General features: G+C 39.6%; 1 protein-coding gene across 3 annotated transcripts in view; it reads left to right on the top strand.

Annotated features, from left to right (window-relative positions):
* Positions 1–14,274, top strand: part of Kcnn2 (potassium calcium-activated channel subfamily N member 2) — a 374,515-nt gene that overhangs the window by 339,237 nt on the left and 21,004 nt on the right. For all 3 annotated transcript variants that reach the window (XM_085699907.2, XM_048419262.3, XM_048419263.3), the window contains one exon: positions 4,209–4,350. In XM_085699907.2, the coding sequence (XP_085556033.2) occupies positions 4,209–4,350 (142 nt within the window). The remainder of the gene's footprint in view (positions 1–4,208; positions 4,351–14,274) is intronic.

Raw genomic sequence — 14,274 nt, 5'->3', positions numbered from 1 at the left:
TTAGAGCTCTGTGTCCTTGATTTGTCTCGTCTCTTGTTTATTCCCCGCCCTCTGTTTCTATCCTCTTTGGAATCGGTGTTCTATTTCTTCTTGTGGTTTTTTTTTTTTAATTGGTTTATTCTTTGGCTGGTTACTATAATGCTTCTTTTGTGGAATGTAGCATGTCCATAAGCTTAAGTCTATTGTGTCTAAATTAACATTATTATCTCTACTTAATATCCTGTCATTTCCTGCAGTCTGTCTTTGATTGATGGCTCTCTATCACTGTCCATACAAGGCTTCTACTTCTTCATACAAGCCATCAAGTAGTTTTACCAGAAGGTACTATACCATTTTCTGGGAGAATCAAAGAGACTCTCTGCAGAGCTTTGGAATCTCGCTTCTTTGGTTTTTAGCCCCTTAATACCTTAGCCTCTTTAGAGTCCAACTGTGCCCTTCAATTCAGGGAGACCTCGGAGCTCTGCCTGTTCTCCCTCCCTACGCTTTATTCTGTAGATTCTCTTTGGACATTAAACTGGGACAAATCTGTGGTTTCTTCAGCTTTTCAGCATCTTCCCAGAATCTTTGTCTATTCAAGATGGGTGGACAATATCTTGTTACCCATTATTTCAAATGTTATCAGATTTTTAAAGCTTAAAATACAGTATAAATGTAATAACCTATTGCTCCATTGTGATTGAGAGCAGGATGCATTTTCATTCATAAAATAAAAGTTTCTTCCTCCTCCCTGGTGCCTCCTTTACTTTCCCTTGACTGCTCTAAGTTTACCTCTTTTTATTGTGTTGCCATAGTTACAGTGTTATTTCAGGAAAGAAGTGATTTTAGGAGAGGAATGATGGTATATTGATCACATGCATTTAATCTCTGCACTGCTTTCCAGTATACAACCATGTCTGAAATTTGAGACCAGAATTGAAATAGTTTTGTCATTTCCAATATTAATAAAATGCTTACTAGAGAAGCGGTCATGAAAACTTGTCAGCTGTTAACATCCACCATGGAATAATTTTTGCTGTTATCAAAATAAGTTGTGCATTAACCTTGGGATATAACGTGAAAAGTACAACTCATGTTGACAGATAGGCAAGAATCATTTCTCTGTGTTTGTTGTCTTGTCTGCAACTTTGAGCACCTGCCACATGGCCCAGGGAAACTCAGACCGAGAATGAATTCAACATTGTCACATCAGTGAATGAACACCAACCCCTCTCAGTACCTTTCCCAGAACCGGGCAGCACTGCAGAATCGAATAAAGCCCAGTATTAGTCATTATTTTGATTCTATTCTAAAGGCAAGGTAATTGAGCACATTATTTGTTACATGTCTTGAGACCCATGTGAGCATTTACTGAATGCTGTTGGAGGTACATGCAGGGTGCTGAGAGAAACCAGGACAAACCGAGAGAACCATACTGAGCTGTGTGGGGTTTGGAGAAGGAGACTGTAAAAGAGAAAGCAATGTACTAGCTTTTGCCATGCAGTACTAAGGGACAGTGGGAGTGCTGGGCAGGGCGAGCCTCTCCCTTAGTGAAGGTAACCCCTGTGAACTTGAACAAGTCCTCACTTCAACATCAAGCTCTCATGTCTGTTAAACAGTCGGCAGTGAATGAAGAGATGAATAAGGCCTAGAAACTAAAAAGCAGAAGCTCTTTTAAGACAGGAAAGCTATGTAAGTCTACAAAGCCGAGAGTGCTGGGAGCGTAGAAAGCAGTGTTAGTGTCTTTTGCTGGAACCCCTGACATCCTTATTGTCAAAGCTCGACATCATGAGGCATTTCTTCCGCCAACATTACTATGATTTACTGCATCTTTTATTAAATTAGCACTCCCATTGATCAGAGGTTGCATCTACCATTTGAGCAGTTTCCTCTTGCTTCAGACAGTTTTTCTTATGAAAAAGACTGGCATTATCTGACCGGTCTGTGAAACAAACTACTATAAGAAGAGTGTACATACCTCTTTAGTCTTAAATCATATGCATTAATCGTTCACGGCGGTTTGACTCTGGCATCGATCCAAAACCTAGGGACGTTCTGAGCGGTAGTATCACCGTGTTGATGAGTCTGATATAATATTTGGGTTTGAGTTGCTAGGAAAGAATTCAGGTGATTATTCTAATCGTGTCTAATTTGGTCCTTAATTACCTCACTTTGACTATTCACAACTGAGCCTGTCTAAATGTCACATAAACATTAATATGAGATTTTTTTCCCATTCTGAGCTGTTTTCAGACAGCTTTATTTCATAATCAAAAGGGATAGTTTATGGAATCCCAAGCTAAACATCCCCAACGTCTAGAAGCATACTCGTTTCCAATTAGGCTTTTTGCTATAGGTTTATGGTCTCTAACACAGTATAAGGAGCATAACATAGTGTTATCCACAATACAGTGGTATCAATCAGAGCGTCTGGTCCAGGGATGAAGAAAGGGGAGATTTGTTGTACGTTCAACATATTTTATAATCAAAAATAACAAACCGAAGAAGAGTAAGATGGACATTTCCAATGAATGCTTCAGGTCCCCCTTGGTGGTCATGTTCCACTCCACACCTTGAAAACCAAATAAAAGACACTAAAAGGAGAACAAGGTTGAGTTTTCCCCATAGGCAGTACGAAAGGCATTCCCAGAGACCCCAGGGTAGTAGCAATTCTGAAGCTCTTATTTGCAGTTAGCTGTTCTTCCAAAGGAAAAAACTACATGCAAGCCATTCAAAATGAAGATCTCACTCAGCATGTGTCTGAGACTAGAAAATGAAGCTGTCTAGGACACAACCGTCAATATAAGGAGAGTTGCAAGTGTAATGATTTCAGCGCATGGTTGTCTAGGTTGTGAAATATTACATATTAAATGGGGAGGCCGCTGAGACTCTACTCAGAACAAAATAAATGTAATGTATTTATACATGGCCTTCCTCAGGAGATTAGAGGCATGTACTCTTAAGTAAATCAAGCTTTGTCAAAGGAGACGTTTCATTTCACAAATAAAATTTGAATGGGAAATGAGCTTTTTCCCCTCATCCCTCCCGTGAAGTCCACATCAGTGGTAGAGTAATATGTGACCCCAAGGAATCATGGCAGGGAATGTGCACTAACATACCCTGATGTGGGTATAAACCAAAGCTGATTTAATTATGTTTTGAAACAGAGAAGCCTGTGGAAACTGCCTAGCTCATGTTACTGGTAAGCCCAGCACTAGCCACATTCTGATACCTCTTGTATACACTATGCTACAAAGGTAATCAGTGGAAGTGAACCCATTCATCTCCATGGGATTCTAGAAATGCCTCCTGGACTCTCTTTAATAAGGATAGCCTCCTGGGATGTCCTGGGGATTAGCATCTATAGTTAGACAAAGTGGTCACTCCTTGGACATGATACAGTCAAGGTGTCTATCTTATCTTTCTGTAAGTCAATACAGTAGTTGCCCTCACTCCTCCATATGCTGGGTTTCTGATGACACCAGCCCATAACATCTTAGCTTAATACAAGTAGCAGGAAGCAGGACTTCGGCTTCTCTTTATTTAGAAGCAAACACAGCAAGAAATGAGGAGAGTGAAGGATTTGCAACTAGTGTCCAAGAGAAAGAAGGACAGGTGGCCGTTAGTGGGAGGTGGGTACAAAGCAAGGAACCCTAACCCTGCTGGTGACCAGAGTTCATGAATGAGTGCTATAGAGACCAAAGAGGCCACTCAGCTTTGGCTACAGATATGTGAATCACAGCATTGTCTTCCAAGGCTGATGATCAACATGGCCTAATTATCATATGTACGTGTGTTGAGCAGTGTGTACATGCTTCAACCTAACTGTATTGAAGGGGCAAGGAGGACAACAACAGTAGTAAACACAGTCCCAGGCATGACACAGCATGACTCTTCTACTACCCATGTAGTATGAAATTAGGACAGGGCATATTGTCACAAAGGTTGGGCACATCAGCTGGGAATCACAAAGGCCTGAGACTATCTACAAAGGTGGATGTATAGCCTCTTAAAGCAGTGAGAATGGAGGTTTCATACTGGAAATTATTCCTTTTGGGGTTTTTTGCTTAAGTTGAGGCAACTTCTTGACTTTATTTATATTTGTAATCCTTCGGGACATCTAAACAGAAGAGTTTATTGAAAATATAGTGAAGTCATCAAATTAATTGAATTGTCCTTAGCCACTATAGTAGAGTTATTGTAAAACTTTGGCTTTGTTTGCTATCTTTCAGGTACCATGATCAACAGGATGTTACTAGCAACTTCCTTGGAGCAATGTGGTTGATATCAATAACTTTTCTCTCCATTGGTTATGGTGACATGGTACCTAACACATACTGTGGGAAAGGAGTCTGCTTGCTTACTGGAATCATGGTAAGTGTCCCTCCCTTTCCATCTCTCTTATTTATTCTTTAGAAGAAACCCAAACCACCCGATCCATACGTATAAATGATTGTGAGTTACTTGTCTGCTCGTAAAAAACAGTTTTGAAATAACTTGGGGCCCTAAAGACCTCTATTGCAATATATAATATTATTTATTCTGTTTTTGAATGTTGGTTGGGAGAGAAGCACGGGTCTGGGAAATGTGCAGAGAACACAGCCACACCAGGCACACGCTCTCCCTGTCCTTCTTCCTGGAGGTCTCCCGTAGAAACACCACATTTTGAAAATGATTGACAAATGATTACACTCAAGTTCATATAGAAAGAAGTAAATGTCAAGTGGTTTGGGAAACTGCGGAATAGAAATAGGGCCTCATCAGAGAAATAACCTATGGAGAATTGACTTAAAATGAAGTGAGACTTCTGAGTAAATGGCCAGGAATGGGGCACATTCTGTTTGAAAGCCACAAGCTAAGAAAATTTAGTTTATTTAAGCAAGGTGAGTAGACAAGGGGGACATGGACGTTCATGAATTGGGGACAGGAAGCCAGGGATTTCAGGACACTGCAGGAAGATTTGATGTAATGGTTAAGATTTGGGTCTTTTTCTAGGAGGTCCTACAAACCCAGGCATGTTATTTACCCCTCCCTTACTGTGGTGTAGCCTGAACTGCCCTGCACCACTCGTTTGGTCATATGAGAACTGAGAAGGCTCTTTCATCCTTGAGAAAGGTAACGAAGGCTAGAGGGCTTTTCCAGCCAAAGGACTGGCGGAGACCAGCAGAAAGGCTAAGTAAGCTTTAAATAAAAGTACTCATGGGGGCAGGAGAGGTTGGCAGATCTTAAGAGAACTGGCTGCCCAGCCTTGAGTTCCTTCCAGATTTGATTGAAGATTAAGGTGAAGTAAGAGTGACCGTAATGTGCTCTGCCCTCGGGTTTATTGTACAAAAATAATATTGCATAAAAAAAAGTCCTACACCCAGTATATTGTGTAAGACCTTAAGTTAGGAACTGCATTTCTACGCCGTTTGCCTTAGCGGTGGAACATCCTTTGTGGCAGATAGTGTAGTGACCATTTGAAATCAGTAAGGTAGCAGAGAGGTCATGCGGCACAAGAACTCAGATGTGAAACCTAAAGTGGGTGACACCCCTCGCCATCCCTATACTGTCTGCGCACTTCGTAGCATGAGACAATACCAGGTGGCTGCGTTAATGTCCCTTGAGTACCGTCCACTCAGAATGGAGTCACCTGAAACATCTGCTGAGGAAGATTGTTCCGGGGATTTTAATTAGCTGAAAGGACTGAGAGCCTGAGCACCCTTGGTAGAACTGAACAGAGATAGGAAACTTGCCTATGCCAATTTTAAAGACAATAACACTATCAGGATGGCCATTAAGCCCAAATTATGAAAATTGTAATTTAGGAACATAATTTAGCATCATTTCCTTGTGAAATGAAAAGTTTTATGAATGTAGTGAACTTCAAATTTTTCTCATTATACTTGGTATAGCTCATTAAATGTTTGATTCTAGAATATCTCCCATTTTCCCTCAAATAATAACATTTTATTGTATAGCATAAGACTTTGGTAAATAAAATATATAGAGGTATATTTTTGAAAGGCCCCATAACAAGCCCTCAAGGGACATGAATGATGCTATTTATATAGACAGAACTGATAACTACAATCTTTCCTCCATGCTTCTCAAAAACATCTTACTTGGTGTTTCTTTTGTGGCAAGACCCATTTTATTATTAAATGAGGCATGACTTTGGGGGCTCATATAACTTTGGAGCAGACACCAATTTGACTTTAACCTTTCCTGGGCACAGGCACCTTGAGATATGTCTACCTTCTTTTAGTATTGCTCTGACCCTAATGCCTCCAGAATTGCCCCTTCAAAGTCTTGTCTGGTGGCCCAGAATCTCCTGTTTACCTCCTTCCTCTGCTTCCTTGTTAGGTTTCACTATTGATCTTGGTTTTGGAAAAGAAGTTCTAAGCATCTTTTAATCTATACAAACGAAAGACGGTTCTGTTTAATGAAATATACATGGCTTCATTCTTCCTCTGCCAGCTCACAGCACAACAACAGTCTATTCCTAGACTCAGGCTCCATTGTCTCTCCCCTATAAGAACAAATTGTTTAATTGACCCAATTAAAGAGTGTTAACCTACCTACATAGAGAAATTCTCAAATCTTTGAGTAGCCTTCTTAAAAGTGCTTTGCAATTTGGAAGAGTGCAGTGGCTCTCTCTTGGTGCCAGGCAAATTTCCATAGTGTTGTCAGGCTACTGGACAGTCTTTGGGAGTAAGTGTCTAAGGAGTCGGTTATACCCTGTACAAACGCCTTAGAGATATAGAGCAATATTTGGAAGCAAACGAGATGTAATGTGGAGAGCATCTGAATGAGATTATAGATTCATAAGGCTAGTTTCTTGAAGATGAAGCATGTTTGACAGATTTTGTTGCCTTTGCTTTCTTTTCATTAGGGGAAGTACTATAAATACTCAGAGACTTAGCCTGAAATGACTTTATATTTCAGTGTTTATTTGCCTATGCATCGATGGATTTCCCATGGGTGTCTCCTGTCTGCCTGTCTCCCCTTCTCAGCTTTAGCCTTTAATAAATAGTGAATAAGAAATACAATCTACAATACTCTGAAGAGAGTACAGGGTCATCTGTGCATCTTCTTGAATATTACTTCTGGAGTACTGTGCCTTTTGTTCTCCTCTGTCACTTGGTTTCCCTATCCTTGTGTTCATGACATTTTGATAGAATTTACACCTTCATGTAGTTTTTTTTCATTTGGAAGTAGAGTTAGTCTACACACTAACACCTACAAAGACGTCCCAAAGCCCTGCTTGTTTTCCTTCCAAGGCTAATCGACACTGATCAATTATAGAATGCCATCATCCTCAGGGCATACATTAGTAAAATCTCAAAATTAGGGTATAATTTAGAAGTTTTTAAAAAGCTGAATTTGTGCCATGGGTCATATATTTTTAGAGACAAGGACATTAGACTAAGTTTATACCTATACTACTCTGGCAGAAATATATTATTAAATCATGAGAAGAGATTATTTTCTATAACATTTATAATAGAAAACCAAGTAGTATTATCAAAAAATAGTGTATACTTATTTGAATTGTTTGTTGTGAATTGTTTATTGAATTGTTTATAGAGCTTTACCTATAATATCCAGCTGTGTTTATAATATTAGATACAAGTGTTTATGGAATTCTTAAAATACAGAGAACTTGGATTCTGCTAGATTTCAGGAAGACATTAAACATTGGGATTGGGAAATCTATCTCAGTCAAAGCATACTTGCCTAATATGCTGGAGGCCTTCAGTCTGATATCCATTATAATCCATTAATTTTCTCTCTCTCTTTCTCCCCCTCCACCCTTCACTCCCTTCCTCTCCCTCTCCCTCCTCTCAGCCCCCCATGGATATTATCTTTAAAACATAAAATCATAGAGTAGTCTAACAGAAGTCACACTACTTTTTCTTTAACATAAAATCATTAAGATTGTAATTACAGATTCTCCCCTTTAGAAGAAGAATTTCTTACTCTTGCTCTGTTTAAGGAAACTCAGAGGAATGAAGGATTTCCTGTTTGGGATGTCCTTATAGATGGATTCTGACTAGTTCCCTACTTTTTCCTGAAGGTGATGGGCAAATACATTGTCAAGTTTTAGTGCCTTTTGTGTTGACACCAGCTCATTTTTATCTCCAGTTTCACAGCAGAATTGGTCATTTTCCTTAGCACTATCCTTTCCCCCACTTTCAATCTACACAGGTGAATGTAACACACCGTGAGAGCTATGCGTGTTCCTTTATTCGTGAACATATGACTGTTTCAAGAGGAACCTTGTTGACAAGGGGACCTTCTCACTTACTAGAAAGATCATTCATGTATAACTTTTGCTTCCATTCCTCTTTAGTATGATTCTTCCTGATCACTTAGTCCTTTAGACAATGGATAAATGAATCTTGAGCTGTAATTGTCTTTAATATAGAGTAATATCTGTCCATTCAAATGTGTGAATTGTAAGAAGTTCTTGAATAAAGATCTATGGAACTCTAGATTTGATAGGAACAACTAGAGTGAGGTCTCAAGTGACATAGGCCTCTTCTGTCACCGACCATTCTGCATAAAAACTTCCCAGTTCATGGCAGTTTGGAACAACCACACTAAGGAGTATTTTTAAACTTTAATTGGGAAGAAAGAAGAAATGTCAGTCCAGAAAAAAGCCTGTGTAGAACACTAGATAGTAATTCCATGAGAAGAGTAGATAGTATTTCCATAAGAATACTGGATAGTAATCCCATAAGAACGCTAGATAGTAATTGCATGAGAACACTGGATAAGATTTCCATGAGAACATTGGGTAGTAATTTCACGAGAACACTAGATCGCAATTCCATGAACATCAAGTTTGCTGGATGTCTTGGTGTCAGTTGAGTGAGCACCCTCTGAACTCAGTTCAAAGGCATTCATTCTGAACTAGAGCAATGAATTAACTCCAGGTCCCATTGAATCCCATCACATAAGGCCCGTTGAAAGTAGTATATGTTTATATTCATGAAGTATTTTATGCCTACAGAAAAGGAGAAATTCTGGGCTTTTTCAGTAGGAAAACTAAATTCCTGATCAATTCCTTAACCAGAAGTCTAGTTCTTCCTAGAATTCTTACCTCACAGATAATTTTTATAAGGAACACGACAACCACTTTCTTCCAGCTCAGGAGTTGTGACCTGCCAGCCCATAACCATCTCAATCTTCTAACTCTGCAAGACTTCAGTTGTCGGAGCCACCGTTGACTCTGTAAGAACCTGAGCTCACACTGCACCTTTTCCAGCAAGGAGCTTCAAATGCAGAGTGACTCGGTGCTAATGACTAGTTTCAGGCAGTACTTCCTTCATTCCAGCCCAAGGTTACAGGAATGAGTTGGCTTAGCAAATCACAGAGATGAATTTCCTAGTCCAGTGGACTTCTCCCCAGACTAAAACACCCCCCTACACACACGCATTCATACGCCTTTCCTTAAGAGGAGACTTGAAACAGGTCTCTGACCTCCAGTGGCATTGCCAACTTGATCTGAAGAAAATCAGAGGAAGGACATTTTTGATAGAGGAAATTATTTTTCATGACCTGAGAAAGTCTTTAACACTCTAATGGGTTGTAATATTAAACGTGGGTGATTTAGAGAATTTTATTTGCCAAAATTGATTGTTTTAGATATTTATTATGAAAGCATAATTATTTGTGTCAGGCAAGGGCAGTAAAATGTATTTATGTTTCTTAACTATTGAATCAGTGAACCTCAGAAATACAAAAGCAGGGGATAATGTCAAATGTTTGTTTACCTTCTTCTTTTTTTCTTTTTTTTTTATTAAAATATAAAAGTTTTCATTTTCGCCCCTCCTCCCAACACCTTCCCACTCCCCCCACTCCCTCTCCTCTTCCCTCTCCATCCCTAAGAGCAGTCAGGGTTTCCTGCCCTGTGGGTAGTTCAAGTTCCTCCCCGCTCCCTCTGGATTTTTGGAGATCCAGTCTGTTTACCTTCTTCTTGAAAAAGTGATATATGAAGTGATAGATGAAAATGAAACTTAAAGGTTAGAACGATGTCTCCACGTTCTTACAGAGGACATGGGTTCAGTTCCAGCACTCACAAGGTGACTTACAACCATCTGTAATTCCAGTTCCCAGGGATCTGGTGCCCTCTTCTGACCTCTGCAGGCACTAGGCATGCACATGGTACACCAACATATATGCAGACGAAACACTCACGTACATAAAATAAAAGTTAAGTGCTTCTGTTCGTTTTTAGGTTAAACATGACATTTAAGGAGTGTATTTTTAGTAAATCTTGATTATCATTAAAATGCTCTTTGCACTCTAATGAACTGTTATACAAACCACACGAGAATAATTTGAGCCTGAAATACTTTTACCATTAATGGTTTTATCTGGCCATTCACCATAGTGGTAGGGATTCTGGAATTAAAAACAAAAATCATGAATCCCATTAAAGTTGGATCTTTGGAAAATGCCTGTTTATAAGCAATAATTTAAATCTTTCTGCCGTGCTTTGTCAAAGGAGTTTCATATTTTATGGCTGTGTCTTTATGTTATGAAAACTTCATCCCAACGTAGTGTTTCAAGATGGTGCTTGGAAGCTCTTACAGGATCCACCATCACTATGTGACCTGGAAGGACAACGTCATGCTGTTGAATTTTTCCAGCATTAATTGAGGAACGGTCTTGGGCAGTTAGACATCCTCAACTTCTCTTGCATCCTAGATATCAGAATAGCAGATACTTCTGTGGTCTAATGGAGGACAGAGGGGAAAGTTATCGCTTCCTCTGTCCCTAGTGAGTACCTTCGGGTGCTGGGAATGAGTTACAGCTTATGCTTGTTTTCTGTTGAGTTTGTTCTGGCTCAGGGTCAGGGTCATTAGTGCTGCTGCTTCTCTTGTACTTGCTCTTCTTACACAAATTGACTCTGCCCCACACCCTTACTTCTCCAGTTTTCTTTCTCATTTAGCATTTGCTTTGCTAGATGAAAAGATAATAAATTTTGTAAGAAAGGAAAAACTTACACTCTTATTTTTATTACATGGGGTCAGAAACACGCTGTCTTCAGGTTAGATTTAGGTGACCAAAAGGCAGGTTCGTGATTTGCTTTGGTTTTTCATTTAAAAAAAAAAAACAGAAATTAAAATGGAAGAAGAGAAGCCAGGATTTATTCCCTAACTTTGGTGAAAATACCATGACTCATCGTCTTAAAGGCATACAGGGATCTTCATCCCAGGGAGGAACATATGTTAGTCCCAACTGTTTCTCCATGGCTGGTGCTGGTGACAAAGCCCTGGAGAAAATGCACAAACCACACTTCCATTCTTACATTATGAAACAGAATCGCCCTCGAATAGACACCGAGTAGACAGTAGCAATGTACCATTGCCTCAGTTACTACAACCTGCTGCCAGGAGTTCTCCTGGAACTCTGAAAACTTTCTGACATGAACGGCTCTGCTCTGCATAACTCCAAAAATTAAACAATTGAAGGTTTTTTCTGAAACATAATTCTACACACACACACACACACACACACGTATATATCAAGTCCTCTTATGATGCTCTAAGAACCTAGGTAGGTCTCAGCTTATAGTTTCTCTAATTAAAGCAACACCAAAACAGGGAACAATGGCTTTGTATTTAAGTGAAGGTTTTGTATTAAATAAAAAGGTTTCATTTTTTTCTTCTTCTTTTCTGATTTTATTTATTGTATTTTTGGATTTTTTTTAAGACTGGGCCTCTCTCCAATACCCAGGTCAACCTCCAACTCACTACATAGCTGAGAATGACCTTGAACTCCTGCTCTTCCTGCCTCCCCAGGTGCCAGGTTTTACTGGTCTGACCACCATATTTGACTGCAACAAATGGGTTTCTAAGTGCCTCTTTGGGTGCAGCTCACACGCATACAGTTAGGATAATGGGATGAGAAGTATAGGTAACAGTTGGAAGATTATACAAATTGTTGGGCGCGCTTGCTTCCCTGCTTTGCTCCCAAGGTGCTCATTTTAAAGCACAAGTCTTTCGGTGAGAGCGCACTCATCAAGAAATGGGCCATCAACAGGAAGAGGAGAGCCCAGAATAAGCACAAGGAAAAATTGTTTCCCAAGGCTCTTGATGCCAGTGATTTTCCACTCCTATTAGGATTTTGACTTCTTTCCAGAAGGATCTCAGCAGTAGCCACCTGCCCAGGGAGAAAAAAAAAATTCATTGTCTTGTGCCAACAGCGCTCTCATGGCTGCCTGTAGCAGTTAGGAGCCCCTCGATTTTCACGTTCTTGGCTTATTAAAGAAGCCTGGCTGCCCCCACTGAGGAGCAAGAGGGAGCAAATCAGCAACAGGTGCCTGTTTTGGTCTGGCAAGTGCTAGCCTGGGAAGATGGAGGGGCAGGTGGCTAGTGAGTCATCAGTCCAGCATTGTCTGAGAGAGTTCTTTAGACTGTGTGGCTAAAGTTTAAAAGCTAACTGCAAAGGTGCAGATGTTTCTTCCCTGAGTCTGTTCCTTTCTTTCATCAGGATCTAGCCCTAAAGCCTCTCTAATTGTCTTCACGGAGCACAGAATATTGTGGCATCCGTCACACCTCAGACTTGCATGTTTCTAGTAACTTCACAAGTGAAATAACCTGAGGTGATGCTGCAGTTTGCTGTATGTTGTTCATAGCCTCCTCATCTAAAGCACAGGTTGTCAGGAAATCATATACCGCAGGACTGCGTAGATTGCAGATACCATATCTCAATGGCGAATTTCTTACAAAATCTCCAAGTGAGTTTAGGTCCTGGTCAAGGCTATGAACTACTGACTTGAAAGTTACACTAGTAATTGGGCTGGAGTCAAGGCTCGGTGGTTAAGAATGTGTACTGCTTTTGCTGAGGACCTTAGTGCAGTTCCAAGCAGACATGTGGCATATGCTTAAAAAAGTCAGCTGGGTGGTGGTGGCAAGAGACCAAGTGGGTCTCTGTGAGTTCAAGACCAGCCTGGTCTAAAGAACTAGTTCCAGGACAGTCAGGGCTAGACAAAGAAACCCTGTCTTAAAAAACAAACAAAAAGTTAAACCATTTATTGAAAAGGAGCAGTGATAACTTATTTGATATTTATCTTTGGTGCTCAATAGGTGAATTTTCATACTTTTAAAAATTTACCTCATAAAATTAGGTGAATCAACATTCATTTTGAAATACAATGTATCATGAGTGCAGAAATGTTAATACATGAGAAAATATGTGATACTAAACATAGATATCAATATCATGGTATGGGGTTAAGGAAATGAAATGAAATCATTGCTAATCCAGGTTCACAACTGAATTACAATTTAACTCAGATTTCAGTGGGTCTTAAAAGCCAAGAACTAACCAGGCAATGTCTGGGTCTTTCTGTGACTAAAGCCCTTTTTTACTGGTGGTCCCACTTTCTTCACATAACTAGGTAAAAGAGGATATCAAACACACTGTAGATTGATGTAAAGAGTATCTTCTTATCAGAGCCACAGCGCTGTGATTGTAATTATCAGTCTATAGCAAGGTGAACACGTGTATCTGTATTTCACTCTCCTCTTCTCTTTCTTGCAATAGTTCATTCTCAGGGAGCTCCACCCCGGTCCCCATTCAGTCTTTGGTTCCACAACTCAGTTCTAAGTCATATTTAGTCATTCAAATAAAAATGAAAAATTCTGTAAACTTACAATAAAGTGTCTGTAAACTGAATTTACTAAAGCTTTTATAACTATATTTAATAGTAAGATTATATATTTTCTTAAAGCATAAATTTATTTCATTTTTTGAATGTTTGACTATTCATACAGAGTACAAATTATTTATAGAAGCTGGCAAGTTCTTTTTTTCTTACATTTTTTAGATTATAATATATTATTTCTCTGTTTCTTTTCCTCCATCTAGAACCTCCCAAATACCCCTCTTCTGTCTTTTAAATGTGTGACATCCTTTTTCATTAATTGTTGATATAGCATATATGTATATGTGTGTATATTCCTGAATATAACCTGCTCAGGTCATATATCATTACTTGTATATGTGTTTTCAGGGCTGACCAATTGGTGCTGAATACATAATTGGTGTGCTCTTTCCTGGGGAAGATGACTTCTCCCCCTCTCAGCCTTCCTCAGCAGCCTGTGATTATTCTTTCTGTAGGCTAAGGCCTGGCCTTTCCCATATCCAGTTTGGCCTATTGTGTCCTCATTCAGCTCAAGTTTAGATACCCATATTAGTGAGACTTTGTGGATAGAGCTTCTGACAATACTGGGAAATTCAGTTTTATATCCAATCCCAGATCCTCCGTCTCTTACAGTCTGTCTGTCCATTCTTCCTCTG

The sequence above is a fragment of the Myodes glareolus genome, chromosome 13 (genome assembly GCF_982192425.1).
Source record: "Myodes glareolus chromosome 13, mMyoGla1.1, whole genome shotgun sequence".
Lineage (NCBI taxonomy): Eukaryota > Metazoa > Chordata > Mammalia > Rodentia > Cricetidae > Myodes > Myodes glareolus.
The sequence above is the reverse complement of the archived record's forward strand: the minus strand, read 5'-3'. Positions and strand labels throughout refer to the sequence as shown.